Genomic DNA, 17,239 nt, shown 5'->3' with positions numbered 1-17,239 from the left:
CTACAGAATGAGACCTTGTCTCAGAACTACACATCTCTCATCTGCCAATAGAAAGACTGTAATACTCCACTTTCAGTGGTAGAAGGAACAACTGAAGAGGCACAAGAAGTACCTGCTCAGAGAACACTATAAATCAAGTAGATTGAGCAGATACCTGGGAATGCTTAACTACAACAGAATGTGCCTCTCAAAACATGGGAAACAATGTCTGGAATAGTCTATATGCTAGCTCATTAAAAAGGCAGTAGGTTTAAAACAGAAATAATATCAAGTGCATTAGCTAATCACAGTGGAATGAGATTCAAAATCAATAGCAGAAAAATGACTTTGGAAATTCACAAATATGTGAAAATTAAACAACACTTTTCTTAATGCCTAATGCACCCAAGAGGAAACCAATACATAAATAAATCATATTTGACATGAATGAAAATGAAGACAATAGCCCAAATTTATGAAAAGCAATAGATGATAGGCAAGATCAAGGATTTCTCTTTGGGAGTGATAAAAGCACTGTAAAATTGAAACATTGTTGAATATATATGTGAATGTAATAAAAACATTGACTAATACACTTGCATGGGTGAATCACATATGCAAATTATACTTCAATAAAGCAGTTAACATTGAAGTTTTCTTATGCCTACTGTCTTAGGGTTTTATTGCTGTGAAGAGACACCATGACCACAGCAACCCTTTTAAAGGAAAACATTTAATTGGGGCTGGCTTACAGTTCAGAGGTTGAGTCCATTATCATCATGGTGGGAAGCATGGCAGCATGCGGGCAGATTGGGTGCTGGAGAGGTAGCTGAGAGTTCTACATCTAGGTCCTCAGGCAACACTGGGCCTGGCTTGAGCATTTGCACACCCAAATCCCACCCCCCAGTGATTCAGTTCCTTCCACAAAGCCACACCTATTCCAAGAAAGGCTAATTCCTAATAATGCCACTCCCTAGGAGCCTTTAGAGGCCATTTCTTTTCAAACCACCACACCTACATTCACCTGGGGATTTTGTAGTAACACAGCTTCTGGTTGTAGACTTAAGGTAAGGCCTGAGGTTCTGCACTTCCAAAAAGCCTGTGCTATGTGATGCAAAATTGCTAGTCTGAGTGGCACTTAAGTGAGGCCCATGACATCAGAATTATTCTTCTTTCTGACCTATCTACTGACATCTTGGTAAATGTCACCCTGACTACCTTGGTCTTTGACTGTACCTGAGTGCTTTTCGTTCTTCTTTTTGCCCAGAATGTCCTCCTCACACCCACATATGCACAACCTGACCACCTCCTTTAAATCCCCATCCAACCCTTTCTCCCTACTTTAAGAGCTTTCTTAGTGACTCCACAAAAAATTGTCACCTTATCTCTGTTCCGCCCTCCATTATCTTGCTTGTTTGCTTTCCATTACTTAGTGCCTAGAAAAACTTAAACACAGTACTAATTCACGTCTTAACTAGATTCACTGTGGTCCTCTCCTATTACAATACAAACATCATGAGAACATGGATTTTTATGTTTAGTTTGCTTTATTATTGATGCTCAGAACACTGACTAATCCACAGCAAGTGCCCAGTAAATATTTATAAATGAACATTTGCAAATAAAAGGATAAGTACTGTAGGTGTATGTAGTGAATGGATGATGCAAAAGATAATACAGGAGGGGAGGGTCACCTCTGTGGTGTGAGTCAGGTGGATGTGAAAGGCAAAGGGTTTATAGCCACCCACACATGGCCAACACATCTCACCCTCCCACCACTCTGACTGTTGTAACTCACTCTTCCTATATGATGCTGCTCAAGGGACAGGAAATACTATATTTTATTGGTTCTCTCAGACTGTTTGCAATATAGAAGATATTTCTACAATCTGACACTAGCCTGCTGGTTTCATCTCTGAATATCCACTTATATGTCTGTAAATTCCTTTCTATAAGGTTTAAAAAAATAGGTCATCATTTTTACCTTCCAAAATCTTATACTGGTCATATTTTAAGAGTAAATAGAAAATCTTAAACAGGATGCTCATTTCTTGCTTATTTATTCTTTGTATCCTGTTGATGTATTTGCATGTTACAGATATCTGTGTAGAAGGAACTTTCCAGATACTGAAGATTACACGTTGTTTTCTTCTGTGAGGTTCTGATTTATTTTTACATTGTAACAAAAGATTCCACTGAAGCAAAATCCAGCTATTCCCAAGTACTCCTGAGAAATACCACTGCAAATGGGCTTGCATTGGTCTTCTGTAGTTTTTGCTGTCCTTCCGTGGCTGGTCTTGTGTTTTACCTTTTATGCTCTTCCTGGAGTTAGTTAGGACTGACTACATTAGTTGGGATTCTCTAGATAGGGTCATCCAGGGAATAAATGGCAAGAAGAGGAGAAAGTAGGAGGACTTGTGGAATGCATTACCCTGGATCTCTCTTTGGGCTAGGGGAGGCATGACTATATTTTCCATCTTGGTCCACAGTTTCTGATTAGTGGCCCTATGCTGGCTAGATTTTTTGTTGTTGTTATCTTGACACAAGCTCAGATAATCCAGAAAAATGTCTCTATCAAATTGACCTATAGGCAATCTTGCAGGGCATTTTCTTGATTGATTGTGATTGATGTGGGAAGACCCAGTCATTGTGGACAGTGACCCCCCGGGCAGATTGTCCTCCTGGGTGCTATAGGAAAGCACACTGAGTGAGCTACAGGAAGCAAGCTAGTGAGTGGTGTCCCCCATGGCTTTGCTTCAGTTTCTGCCTCCAGGTCCCTGCCTTGAGTCCTGCCCACGATGGACCATAAACTGTAAGCTGAAATAAACCCTCTACTCCCCAAGTTGCTTTTGATCATGGTGTTTATCACAAACTAAGACAGGCCCTCTTCACCTGCCACAGTAGCTCTTTCAGGGGATGCTATAGATGTGGGATGGTAACAGCTTTTCCTGGTCTACCTCTTTCCTAGCCCTACTGTGTGCATCACCAATTAGTGCAGCCTTTATCACACCTTCCTACCTAGAAGGAGCTAGAACGGTCCTTCCCAGTTTGCTTAGGTTAGTCACAGCTTGTAGGATTTCCTCCCATGGATCTACATAGTAAATAAAGATACCTCCAAATTTTTATTTCCTAGGATAGATAAATCATTCTTTTATTTAAAAAATCAATGATAGACATTTTCAAATAATGTGCTACAGTCCCCTGGAGACTTCACCTGGGCTGCAAACAAGTATATCGGTACTTTTAGGAGTTAATCTCTGAAGCTGTTCAGTAATATTTATTTAACTTGTTAGAGAGACATTAAACGTTATGGAGAGAATGAAAATTTGAGAGACCTCCCTTCTGTGCTGGTCTCTCAATACCCACAGCATTCTCATTGGAAGCCAGCATCATACAGAGTTGAAAACCAATGTAAATCAAAGTCTTCTGTTGTAGAAGAAGTAACAGGGCTGCTACATGGCTCCACTCATTTAGTGGCCACATGCTCCTTTACATTTAGCTTTCATGTGCTCATCAGCCATGCTTTTAAAAAGTATTTCCCAGTAGAAACAATTAGATGAGTGGACTGTATTAACTATAAGCGTTTATTGACTCATTTGTTTATTTATGTTTGTGTGTACATGTCTGTGTGCATGTGTCAGGAAGTGTTCATGCAGAGGCCAGGAGTCAAAATTAGGTGTCTTCCTCAATCACTCTCTACCTTATTCTTTGAGGCAGAGTCTCTCACTGATGCAGATGCTTACTGATGCAGCTAGACAGGGATCCTCCTATTTCATCTCCCAGCACTAGGACTGCAATGTGTGTTGCCATGCCTACTTTTTGTGTGGGTTCTGGGGACCAAAACTAGTTCATCATGCTTGGGTAGCAAGCAATTTACAGACTAGTCATTTTCTAGCCCCAAAAGGTCTTATTTCATGCAGAGCTATGTGATGATATTTTGTTTGTACTCTAACAAATAAAATTTGCCTGAAGATGAGAGGACAGAGCCAGCCACTAGATTAAACATAGAAGCCAGGCAGTGGTGGCACACACCTTTAATCCCAGTACTTGGGAGTCATTCACCTTTAATCCTAGCAGTAGGAAGGTTGAGACAGGAAGTGATATGGCTGGGCAGAGAAAGGAATATAAGGCAGGAGGAAACAGGAGTTCAGCACCCTTTCAGCTGAGGACTCAGAGACATTTAGTCTGAGGATTTCTGGAGACAGGATCTCTCCTCCCTTTCGGCCTGAGGATTTGATAGTGGTGAGAAGTTTCTCTAATGGCTTGTTCCTTTGTCTCTCTCTGATCTTCCAGCATTTACCCCAATATCTAGCTCTGGGTTTTTATTAAGATCAATTAGGATTTGTGCAACAAAGCTGAGCTGCAAGTGATTTTGAGTCACACAACATTACACAGCAGCTGACATGATAGTACTGAGCTGCTCCTACCCATTTCAATGGGCTTGGTAGGTTGGCATTCAACATGAAGATACAAGAAGATATTAAATGAGTATCACAGATGGCCGAATGGGACTAATAAATGAATAACCCCAGGATAACTTCAAGGCACCTAATAAGTGCCCAATAAATATTTGATGCTTCAATTAATTACTCATAAATTAAAGCATTTTAAAGGCCCAATTTTATCTTAATTGACATAAAACTAGTCACAGCATGTGAATCTTCATCTTCAAAGACTCATTTATTGAAAAAATACTGAGACACTTAATATGATATTTATTTAATCCCGTTTACTATGTTATTTATAATGTGTCTCATTTTGAGTATTATTAATGATGACTTAAGTAGACAGTATTTATTCTATTGAAATAACTTGCTACATTATTTAGTGTGATTTACTGTGTGTCTTGGGACCAGAAAATGCTTCTGATGAGATTAATTTTCAGTTTCATTATAAAAATAGATGAGATGCGACATGATATATTAGAAAGAGAGCCAGAATGTAAATCAAAAAGCTTTATTCTTAGCTCATCCACTTACAATGCAATATTAAGGAAGCTGTTTACCTCCACAGACATTTTATCTTTATTTTTTGTAAAAATGTAAGCCACGGAGCTGCTTCTCAAGACTTTAGGGTAGTGTTTGTACTTTGTAAACTGAAAACCCACTATAAAATCATAGTTTCACGCAGCTGCTTTATCAGCAAAGTGAGATAGAGCATGATTGGCATCTTTAAATATTAAGTTAAATTGGAGCCAGCTCCAATTTCACAGAAGATGTGCATCACTAAAACAAAATGTTTTGAATACTGTCTTAGGGTTTTATTGCTGTGAAGAGACACCATGACTATGGCAACTCTTATAAAGGAAAACATTTAATTGGGGCTGGCTTACAGTTTAGTGGTTTAGTCCATTATCATAATAGCTGAAGCATGGTGGCATGCAGGCAGACATGGTGCTGGAGAGGTAGCTAAGAGTTCTACATCCAGATCCTCAGGCAGCAGGAAGAGAGAGTGACATTGGGCCTGCCTTGAGCATTTGAAACCTCACACCCAACCCTAGTGACACACTTCCTCTAACTATACATGTTTCTGTCATACATTTATTTTAGTAGTAAACAGCAAATTTAATGTTTACAGACTAAACTTGATATAGAGGCAAGAATGATTTTTAAATGGTTCAAAGACTTTTTTTATTAAAAACTGTAACGAATGCAATCAACTCAAGAGAATTCACACCAGATCTTAATGAACATAAAATCACCTTTAATATCCCAGGGTAATGATTGCCACTTAGATCTTTTAGGGTAGTTTTGTTTGAATCATTGGACTACTCTGAATCAGTTTTGCTTGATGAGTCAGGTGTAGCCACCCACACCTGGCTTCCTTGGCAGGACTCTGTAAGGCTGGAACTACAATGGAGAGGGAATGTTTTGTGAGTTAGGCTGATATCACATAACTAGGAGGAAGTGTAGGAACTGCAGTGGACTTGGAAACAGAGAGCAGAAGAAAGGCCTTTATTGTCACATTTGCCAACTCCTGTGATGTAAATGGTCCCACACTGGCCAATTTCAGGCCACTAGTGATTTAACTACCTGTTCGCAACATTCTTGAAAATTAAACAGCTAGGCTATCACAAGCTCATATGAACTAGCCCCAGCTAGCAAAAAATATGGAGGGAGGGGAAAGAGGCTGCCTGCACTCACCCTACTCCAACAACGCGGGTCAAGAAAGATGACTTACTAGCAAGTCCAAATGTCAACCAAACAGCTATAGGAGCCATGAGCTGAATGAGGGATGTCTCCCACAAGCTGCTGTGTTTAAACGTTTGGTCCCTGACTGGTGGCACTGTTGGTGGAAGTTTGGGAACTTTTGGGACAGGGATCCTGGTCAGCAAAGGTGGGTGCCTCTAGGTAGACTTTGGGGACTATAGTTTGGCTTTCCTACTTTGTCTTCTCTGCTTCTGGATTCACCAAGAGCTGAGGAGGTGGCTCTACCACACACTTCTGCCACTCAGAGTTTTTTTTTTTTCTGTCCTTTGTGGCACATATACTAATTCTCCCTGAAACCATGAGCCCAAGCAGTTTCTCCCTTCCTGGGGCTTAGGTCCCTACTGCATAGCAGCAAAAGCCATTCCTCCATTTCCTGTGTGAAGAATTGATCAAATTCTATAATGGTTGCTTGGAGTTCCAAAAGGAGGCTAAATTCAGTCAACATATGAATGACTTATGGATTGGATAAGTCAGTGGAAGTCGGCTAGGGAAGTTATTAAGTAGAAGGCATAAAGCTTGAGATCAGGAAATGTTGCTTTGAGCTTCTTCAGAGTAGCTGATGACCTTGTTACGTTTCACATTTGTGCTTAAATACATGTTTCCTCAGGTAATGAGGATGTCAGTATGTCTTAGAGATTGTGGTGGGCTGGAAATGATCAGTCTGCCAAGTCCTTTGGGGAAAACATAGGGCAGGCAACCAAGATATTATAAATTAGGTGTGAGAAGGGCTATTGAGGAACATTGGTCAAGGCACTCGAAGGGTTTGTGAAAACCAGCATTTAGGGAACTCTAAAAATCGTATCATTTAAAATATACAAGTTCATGATAAAATTCCAAATTTTAGATATTTGAACCAGAACAAGGGCTGATAAAATACTGTTTATTGCCATGTGTTATCATCATCATAAGAAAATACAGTTCTTAAAAGTTTTACTTTATTATTGTGCGTATGATATGTGTAGACAGGTATGGACATACAAGTCATGGCATGTATTTGGAGGTCAGAGGACAACTTTGTGGAATCAGTTCTCTCCTTCCACCTCTGGGGATCTAACTCAGGCAGGCCACCAGGCTTGCAAAACAAGTTCCTTTACCCACTGAGCCATTTCTCCAGATATCCCAAAAATATAATTTTAGAGCAATTGTAAGCACTTTAAAAGGTCTTTAAGGAATAAATAAGTTATGTATACCCCAAACTGAGTGTACAATTTGAAGGATCTTTGCATTCACATCTACCATGACTATTACAAAGGTCTGGAACATGTCAATAATCTGCAGAAGTTTTCTGGGCCATTTTTGCAATCCATCCATCTCTCCCATGGCTTCCTGATTTCTACATGCCAACCCAGTCCCCAGGTGACTTCTGGACACTTTGTCGTTCTGGTCAAGTTTTCATGTTTCTGATGCAGTCTGTGCCATGTATTCTTTTTGTTTCTGGCTTCTTCCCTTTGTGGCAATTATTTTGCTGCCATAACAATAGTGCGTTCTTTTGTACTGCTGAATAAAAGCAACATATTCCATGAAGATGTATATAAAACAATTTTGTGTAACCCCTTTGGATTACATTGGATTGCTTTCAATTTTTGTCTGGTACAAATAAAGTTGATTTCATCAATTGTGTTTGGATCTTTGTGTGGCTGTGTTTCTGTCTCTCTTGAATATTAAACACCCTAGGAGGATGGTAGCAGGGTTTTCATGATATGTATATGTTTAACTTTTGAAGGGACTGCAAAATGGCTTACTAAAGTAATAGTCTATTTTACATTCCCACAATAAGCGCGAGAGTTCTGGTTGGTCTGCACTTGTCAAACTTTGTATGATTCATATTTTCAGTTTTAGCCATTTTAGTTGATGTGCTGTGGCATAGCATTGTGGCTTTCATTTGAATTTCCTAGCAGCTAACACTGTTAAGTATCTTTCCATGCTTGGTTTTGTTTGCCGCCTATTATCTCTAGACAAGTGTCAGTTCAAATCTTTTACATATTTTTTATAGGCTTATTTGCGTCATCATGAATTTTGAGAGTTCACTACATCCTGGTTCATAGCCCTTTTAAAATTTTCTTTATGGTGTTTTCCACATATAGTCTTTTTATTCGATGTTTAATTTATAGATTTCTTCTTTTAGTGTGTGTACTATGTATATGATATGTATAAATCTGGGCCAGGTGACTCAGTGCACGGTGAAGTGCTTGCTTAGTGAGCCCAAGGACCTTCGTCCGCATTCCAGCACACACATTAAATAGGCAGGTATGGCAATCCGAGCCTGTAACTGCAGTGCTCAGGGAGGAGACAGGACATCTCAGAGCCTTGCTGGCCAGCCAGTCTAGCAGGAAGAACAAGCTCCAGGTCCAGTGAGAGACTTGGTCTCAAAAAGTGAGGCGGAGAGTCACTGAGGAAGACACTTGAAGTAGATTTCTGACATTTATAATACACTCACAGGCAAGCATACTTGCTCATACATGTGCATACATGCATACCACATACACGCATACACACACACATGCATCACATACACACATGAACCTCACACACACAAATCCACACACATGCATCACATACACACATGAACCTCCCATGCACACATACATCTCTTATACACATATGAAACACACATCACACACATGTGCACACACACACACACACACACACTCGTGGACACATGCTCATGCACACATACACACACAGAGGTACAGTCAAGATTTCTTTTTCACACAGCTCTTAGTAAACCATTTAGAGTTAATATTTGTATATTGGGCACGATGAGAGTTGTTGGTTTGTTATTGGCATGACTGTGAGTTGTTCCAGCAATCGTTGTTGAAAAGATTATTCTCTCCCTTGCCGCTGTCTTGTTGAATACCCCTATTTCTAGATTTCCCGTTCTCTCGGTAGTTCAGATACCGCCTGATCACTGGAGTGATGCAGTGAATCCCAAATTCCGGAGGTGCAATTTGCTTTGTTAGTTTTCTGATTCCGTAGCCTATGCTTGGTCTTTCACTCCATATGAACTTTAGACCCTTCTTTTTTTTTAATTTTAGAAACAGGGTCTTACTATGCATCCCTGACAACCTGCAAACATGCTGTGTAATCTGGAGTGGCCTCGGGCTTGGGGGTCTTCTGCCTCTTTTCTCTAGAGTGTTATCATTAGTGCCTTAATTTATCTTAAAAATAACAAGACATTGATGTAATTTTTATTTAATTTCACTAAATCTCTTTACAGTTTAAAAATTGACAGTCTTGAGTCTTCTGACCAACTGACATGAGCTATGGTTCCATTTACTTAGTTCTTTAATTTCTCTTTACAATAAATACCTTGTACTTTTACTGCATAAGCCTAGTACATTTTTTTATCAGATTTGTCCCTCCATATTCCATGTTTTTAAATGTTAATCTACGCAGGGACTTTGCTAGTCCTAGTTCCAATTATTTTAGGCTGTTGCACAGTGAAAGTAAATATTAATTTTACTTCTAGTCATTGCTTCCAATGTAATTGATAAGTGTGTTGAGTTTGTGTCTTTCAGATTTGCTAAGTTACTCATTTTAGTAGCTTTTCTATAGATTTGATAGATGATAGTGTCATCTCTGAGCTCTGAGTAGAGACAATTTTACTTCCTTCTTTTAATCTGGTGGCTTTGCTTCTCTCTCTTACATTATTATACTGGATGGGCCCCCAGTGCAAATGGAAGGTAATTGGAGAGAATGGGAACCGTTCCATGTTCCTCCTCTTGGGAACTTTGATCATGGAGTATGATTTCAGCCATAGACTGTTTTTGTGAGCACCTGTCATTCAACTGCAAAAATTCCTTCTGTTTTTAAATTTGTTGAAAATTTTTGTGATGGTTGAATGTTAGGCTGGGCTGAAAGCTGTTTTTATTTTCATGTGTTAAAATTATGACTAGATTCTTCTTCATTGTTACTTAATGTAGTAAATTGCATTGGTTGGTATTTCTCATAACCAGCCTTGTATTCCTGACACTTATCCATGGAATTTTCTCTTCTTATGTACCATTGGATTTAATTCACCAAGCTTTTGTTGAATGTTTTTATTATGTGGGCTTATAAAGGATATTTGTACTTCTAAAAACAGTATTTTTAATCCGGACTTTGGGGCCAGGGCAATACTGTTCTTATAGAGTTGGGAGATGCCCAGCGCTTCAGGTTTCTTGGGGTTTGCATAGATGTATAGTTTGTATTAACAGTCTGTATTAACAGTCCTAAAATGTTTGATAAAACCGCCGAAGCTGTTTGTGTGCCTGTTTTCTGTTCAGAAAGTATTTTCATTGCAGTTTTAAAATAGCAGTGATACTATTCATCGACTAGGTTTGGGTAGTTTTACCTTTTAGTAAGTACAACCATTGCATTAAGTCAGCCAAACTGTTCTGGACACATTAGCAGACCATTAGGATGGCTGCTCTTTGGGCTCTCGTTCCCAACACCGTTCGTCTGTATCTTCTCTCCCTTTTCCTTGGTCAGGCATGGTAACCACAGGTTTATAAGTTTTATTTCTGATATTACCCTCTTTTCACGATCATAGTCCTCCCTCGTTAATACTGACTTTATAAGGTAGTATTTCTTGTTTGGATTATACTGTGACTTTAGCCATTCATACTTTGTTTTAATCATCTCCACTGTGGTTAGCATTCTGCTGTTTTCTACAAAGTTTGCTTGTTTGTATGATGTTGGTCTTGCAAAAAAAAATCATATACTTTACTGCTTTTTAAAAAATTCAATCTGAGTCAGATCTAGTGGTGCGTGCCTTTAATCCCAGCACTTGGGAGGCAGAGGCAGGTGGATCTCTGTGAGTTTGAGGCCAGCCTGGTCTACAAAGTGAGTTCTAGGACAGCCAGGGCTGTTACACAGAGAAACCCTGTCTCAAAAAAAAAAAATATCAGTCTATCATTCTCTGCCTTCTGATGGGTGTGTCTAGATCATTTACATTTACTATTGTTCTTCATATAGCTGTATTTACTCTACTCTCTTGCTATTTGTTTTAGATTTACCTGTTTTATCTGCTTCCTCTTGCTTTGAGTGTTTTATGACTGCATTTGCGTGGCTTTCTTTATTTTAGATAGAGCAAACATCTCATTTCCCACTGCAGTCTCCTTTCAGAAATTTTTTACATCTTCTGCTCCTGCTTCTTCCTCTCCACCCTTGCCCTCTAGGCATTGTTCCATAATCATGATTATATTTGTTTTACAAATGCTATAACCATTTCCACCTATTATTGCTATCTTTACTTTAAACTGTCAGTTTTTTTTCTTTGCTTTTTTTTAACTTAAAGAAATTGTGTCTGGGGGGGTGCACATGCCAGAGGACAGAGATCTGTCTTGAGTATCATCCTTAGGAATGCTGTCCCCTTCCTTTGAGATAGGGTCTCTTAGGATTTTGGTCTCACCAAAGGGGCTGGACTGGCAGCCAGCAAGCCACAGGGGTCCTGCTGTCTGCACTTTCCTTCCGAGATCACAAACATGTGTGCCATCCTGACTGTCAATTTTACCTGGGTTCTGGGAATCAAACTCAGGTCCTCTTGCTTGCCAGGCAAACTCTTTACCGACTGAGCCGTCTCCCAACCCTCGGCTGCCTTTTAAAGACATGTAGGAAAGAAAGGAAAAGGTTCCTGCGTGTGTTTACGTGTTCTATTCCTAGAGTTCTTCCCTACATTTTGTCAACCTGGACACCCATTTGCCTTCATGGCTGTTCTGCCTGGAGACTACCTCCAACATTGCTGCTGACAAAGAGCTTGTTTTAACTTCATTTTTTTGAAAGACTTTTCTGAGTATGGAATTCTAGTACAAGCTTTCCCTCAGCCCCATTCTGCGGTTTATGTCACTGTTCAGTGCCTTCCAGCTCCCATTCTTTCTAACAAGAAGCGTGCTGCACGCTGTGGTTTCTTTGTACAGATTGTGTTGGATTTCATTACATTTAAGGTTTTTCTCTTTGCTGCCGCTAAGAATTAATTCTTACGTTGTCGTTTTCTTCCGGTTTCTTGTGCTTTGTGTTTCTTGGAATTCTTACGGGTGTAGATTTATAGTTTTCGTTAGTTTTAGTGATAAATCCCATCAGGCTTCAAAGATGTTTTTCCTCTCTGTTATGAGGGCTATAATTATACATATATCAAACCATTTGAGGTTGTTTGTTGCTAATTTTTCCTCTTCTTTTGAAAGTTCATATTTACTTATCAGTATGTTAAAGCAATATGGGGTCTTGATATGGAGCCTGGCTCAGCTTGAACTCATGATCCTTCTGCCTCAGTGCCCCCTGAATACTGGAATTATAGGCTTGTACTACCAGGCTCAGCTTGTTTACATTTCCTTTAGTTTTCCCCATTTATTTTTAATTTTCAATAGTTTTTGTTGCTCAATCTTCAAGTTCACTAATTTCATCCATATATTATAAAACATTTCATTTCTCTTTTGTCTTATAAATAGCATGCCAATGAAATTTAGAGTCTGATACATTTAGTTTGATGATGAGACAATAGCTTTCTATCTCCTTTATCTTCCAATTACACTTTATATTGGCTTCAAATGCAGTTGCAATTCTCATTGATTTAATTAGATATATGTTTGGTCTTCCCTCTCCCTTACACTCTTACTCTGATGGAGCTCAGTGAACAAAAGTTGTTTGCTTACCTTGGTTCATGGGCTCTTGTACATACGGTGCTCTGCTTGTCCTGATAACATTCTGAAAAGATTTAAAGCCATGCCGTAGTAATTGATAAGACTTCTCTAGACAGGAGAGATGTCACAGCAGTGAATCTCTTAAGGATCCAGAATTGAGAATGATTTTGGTACGTTGCTCAATGGGTGTTTTTTCAAGTTTAGTTTTAACAGTCATTTGCAAAAGGTCTTTGGCTGTCTTCAACCCCGTAGAGGCAGGTTCTACACTTCAGCCCGGAAATATCTAGACAGCTTGGGGGTTAGAGCATGGGGCTCTTATGGTGTAGTATACTAAGAAGAGTACTAGACCCATGTAGTGATCGATCTGAGTCTGCTGTGTTGAGGAACTGCGCACTTCAAACTATTTTTAATCCTTATGGTGGAAGCTCTCTGTTTGCTTAGCTTTCAGTGTTCACTATGTTCTTAGAAGATTTTTCTGGGTTCATCTGCGAGTCAGTGGGAACCACGTTGATTCTTGTTGCTAGCATTGTTGGAAGGAGAAACCCAAGGGGAAGGTAAACTTCAACTACAAAGGAGTTCTGTGGTTGACTACACCTCTGCCTGTCAGAAATGCTTCCTTTTAGAGATAACCTTGGAGAATCTTCATTGCGTCCTTCTGGGTAATGGACTCTTTCTCCAAGGTAAAACTGTGTGCTCCTTTTCTCTTCTCTCCCCCCGACTCACCAACACAGTCTCACATTCATTCCGCCCCCCTCCCCCCTCCTCTGTTGCACAGCTTTGATCTTTAATGGCGGCAATCTGATGGCTGAGAGAGGAATGGAAGGAAAACTCAAGGTGTTTTTTTTTTTTTTCCCCTCAATTCAGAGGAATATTTGCATTTCAAATGAACACCCTTAAAGATGAAACAGCATTCTGTGCTTTAGGAATTAATACTTAATGGTGGAATTTCAGATTGAGAGAGATCTAAGGGCGCTGGGATATTTGTCCCATGCCTGTCTTATCAGACTGTGTCACTGTCTGTAGCTTTTACAGCTCTCTCACCACAGCCCAGTCTGGATTTTGAATGTATTGCAGAAAATTAAAACCAGACGATTACGTGTGTGTGTGTGTGTGTGTGTGTGTGTGTGTGTGTGTGTGTGTATGTGTAAGGGGGTTCTAACTACATATTCCAATGTGAAGCTACTAACAGAACCTGAAAAAGAACAACTGTATGTTCATGATCCACATTTAGAAAGAATTTATCTGCCATTTAGTTAAAGTTAATATAAGATTGCTTTTGTGTATGTGTATGTGAGAGAGAGACAGAGACAGACAGAGAAAAGGAGACACACAGAGAGAACATGTTTACTGGTTGTAATCCTGAACTTGGCTTAGGAGGTTTGCAGTATATACGTTCTTAAACCAGCATAGTAATAATAACAAATTTCAGGCTGTATGTTCCTAGACGCTTGGGAGCGAGTATGATACTTAATGATTTTTGCTTGATTTCAGGGCTAAAATGAGGCGATTATAGAAGTGTCCCCATGTGAGACTTTCTTGTCTAATCTGGTTGGTATTCAACTCCCAGGTATTCAGAGGATGACTACATTCAGATCATCACCAGCATACAGAGATGCCCATGGAGACGACAAGCAGAAGAGTATGAGAATTTCAGGTAAAAAACAAATTTTCATAAATAATATGAGTGAAAAAATACATCATTCATTTGATTCTTAGGGAATAAAAGCAGCATGTTGTTAAACAAGAAGGTGGGAGGGGCTAACAGGAAATCAGAAAAGCTGAACTCTACAGTCTTGTGAAACTATTGTACTCTATGCCAATGGCTAATACAAGCATTTGTAATTTTGCTACTGGAATTACCTCCAAGGAAACCAATGTTCAAAGGAAAGCTTTTATTATGTCATTTATTGTGTGTTAGATTGATGTCGTGTCATTTCCACTTACTCAGTATTTATTTTGTAAATAAAATGTTATAGCATCAGGGAATTCTGGGAAAGTGTGGAAGGAAGATAATTGACCGTGATCCCATCACTTTGGAACAGAGACTGAAGTGAGGAGATGGCTCAGAGTTTAAAGGGCTTGCTGTATAAGCATGAAGACCTGGGTTCGAATCCCACATGAGAAGCTGGGCATGGTCCTGCGCACTGGTATCCCCAGTGCTGTGGGAAGTGGAGACAGGTGGATCACTGAACTTGCTGGCCACCAGACTGGCTCCAAGTTTGGTGAGAGACCTTGTCTCAAGGGACTAAGATGAAAAGTAGTAGAGTCGGGCACTCAGCCTCATCCTCTGGCCTCCATGTTCACACACAGGCACACACACAAGTCAATACACCACTTATACCCCCCCACCCAATATATACTCAAAATTAAAAATTATTAATTGAAAACTAATCATTTATTTCTGCTTTCTACATATTGTCTTCTAATTTTTCTCTAGTTTTGGTAACACAAGCAACATTCAGGAGCTTGAATTTCTCCAGCTATTAACCCACTGAAGTGCCATCCACTTGGCAAAACAACGCTTCCTGGCCACCATTCAAGAGCCATCTGCAGGATGGATAAATTAGCTTACCCCTGTACTTCCAGCATTAAAGCAGTGACAGGAGGATTGCCACAAGTTCTAGGTCTACGTAGTGGGTCCTAGGCATAGCAAGAACTTCTTTTAGTCAGTCAGTCAACCCATCAGTCAACCCATCAATCAATCAATCAATCAATCAGTCAATCAACCAATTAGTTGTCTGCTCTGCTTGGTATCTTTATTCCCAATGCTGTTGCAGGTACAGCTGGGTCATTTGTCTCTTGTGCTTTCCCAGTCTTGATTCTTCTGACTTGTTGGTTTGGTTTGTTGCCTACACTCCAAGTCTTTGCTTGCATCCCGCATGGCATTTGGCCCGTGATAAACTGTTTTATTACATGATCTGGGGACGTGGCTTTCTTTGCTCACAAGCTAACAGTCTCCTTTAAACAGTATGTCTTTCTTATTGCGGAGACTTTGCCCTGAGAAGTGTTTGCTGCTTGGTTCTCCTTTGGGTCGGAAGGCTGACCCCCCCTTGTCTGTGTGGTGCTAGGCTCTTCCTCTCCCTCCTCACTCAGTATACTCTGAGTTGACAGCCAGTAGGAGACAGCTCCCAGTTAGTCCCCATTGGATAAAGGAGTAACTTTTGGATTAAGTCATAGCACAAAATGAGTATCTCCTCTCCGTTGGATAGACATGTGGATGTCATGTCACAGGACCTCCTCCTGCACTGGCATCTCTTCTGTCATTTCGGGGGACGGGGGTTAATGCTCTCCACAAATGTACATGTTGAGTGCTAGGTTCCCAATGCTGTTGCTGCTGGGTGGGGGAGGGGCGATACTAGAAGTTTCAAGAGACAAGACATGGTTGGGAGAAGTAGGTCACAGGTCACAGGTCTTTGAAAGTTACACCTAGTCCCTGGTCCTTTTTCTCTGCTTCTCATCAGCCATGAGGTGAAGACGTGCATCTGCCGCATGTTCCAGCTATCATGATGCTCCATCCAAAGCATGAGGTAGAGCCCTTGACCAAATCTTTTTTCTGTGACTGTGAGCCAAAAAAAAGATAATTCTTTACTTTAAGGTGTTTTGTCAGGTGTTTTATTCATAGCTACACAGAAGTAAATAATACAGGCTCAGATAGGGATTCCAGTTTAACTGTGTGAGCTCCAAGATATTTTGTGTTGGGCCATCCAGTTCAAGACCAGACTTGACACCTGATAGAAAACTGCACAGTCATAAGCTAAGTCAGTGAGTGGAAAGCAAGTTAGATTTTGAGAGACCTTTTTATAAAGGCAGGATGGACAAGAGAGGAGGAGGAGACACCAGGCACTGAGCTATTGAGGATCAATCTAAGCTTCTTAGCTAAAAGACAGGGAAAAGAGCCTGGTGGTGGTGCTCGCCTTTAATCCCAGCACTTGAGGGGCAGAGACAAGCAGATCTCTGTGAGTTCAAGGCCAAACTGATCTACAGAGTGAGTTCCAGGACAGGCTCCAAAGCTACACAGAGAAACCCTGTCTCGAAAAAAAAAGGGGAGGGGGGCAGGGAAAGTGACAGCAGTCATCAAAGCAGGGCTGTGGGCTCCTCTTCTTCCTGTCATGAATTCAAAGCAAGCCTCCTGAGAGTAAGGCAAGAAAAAGAAGGTGCAGGGCCACCTGTGTGAGGACCTGAAAGCTATGGAGGCAGGAGAGGCAGGGGGCTGAGGAGGCAGGGGAGGTGGGGGGGGGGAGGGGCTGAGGAGGCGGCAGGAGACTGAGGAGGCTGAGGAGGCAGGGGAGGAGGAAGGAGCCCAGCATCTGGGACTGCCCTTTCTCACAAGGTGCTTGCTGAATGTCAAAGGGCCAAGAGGCAGAGAAGTTAAGCAGAGCTTCCAGAATCCCTTGGAAAGGCCAGTTCTCAAAAGGACTGGAACCTAAATTAGAA

The 17,239-nt window shown here is 40.5% G+C and overlaps 1 protein-coding gene across 2 annotated transcripts in view; it reads left to right on the top strand.

Annotated features, from left to right (window-relative positions):
* St8sia6 (ST8 alpha-N-acetyl-neuraminide alpha-2,8-sialyltransferase 6) overlaps nt 1–17,239 on the top strand; it is a 145,560-nt gene that overhangs the window by 85,147 nt on the left and 43,174 nt on the right. For both annotated transcript variants that reach the window (XM_059263609.1, XM_059263608.1), the window contains exon 4: nt 14,373–14,459. In XM_059263609.1, the coding sequence (XP_059119592.1) occupies nt 14,373–14,459 (87 nt within the window). The remainder of the gene's footprint in view (nt 1–14,372; nt 14,460–17,239) is intronic.

Source organism: Peromyscus eremicus, chromosome 5 (genome assembly GCF_949786415.1).
Source record: "Peromyscus eremicus chromosome 5, PerEre_H2_v1, whole genome shotgun sequence".
NCBI lineage: Eukaryota > Metazoa > Chordata > Mammalia > Rodentia > Cricetidae > Peromyscus > Peromyscus eremicus.
The sequence above is the reverse complement of the archived record's forward strand: the minus strand, read 5'-3'. Positions and strand labels throughout refer to the sequence as shown.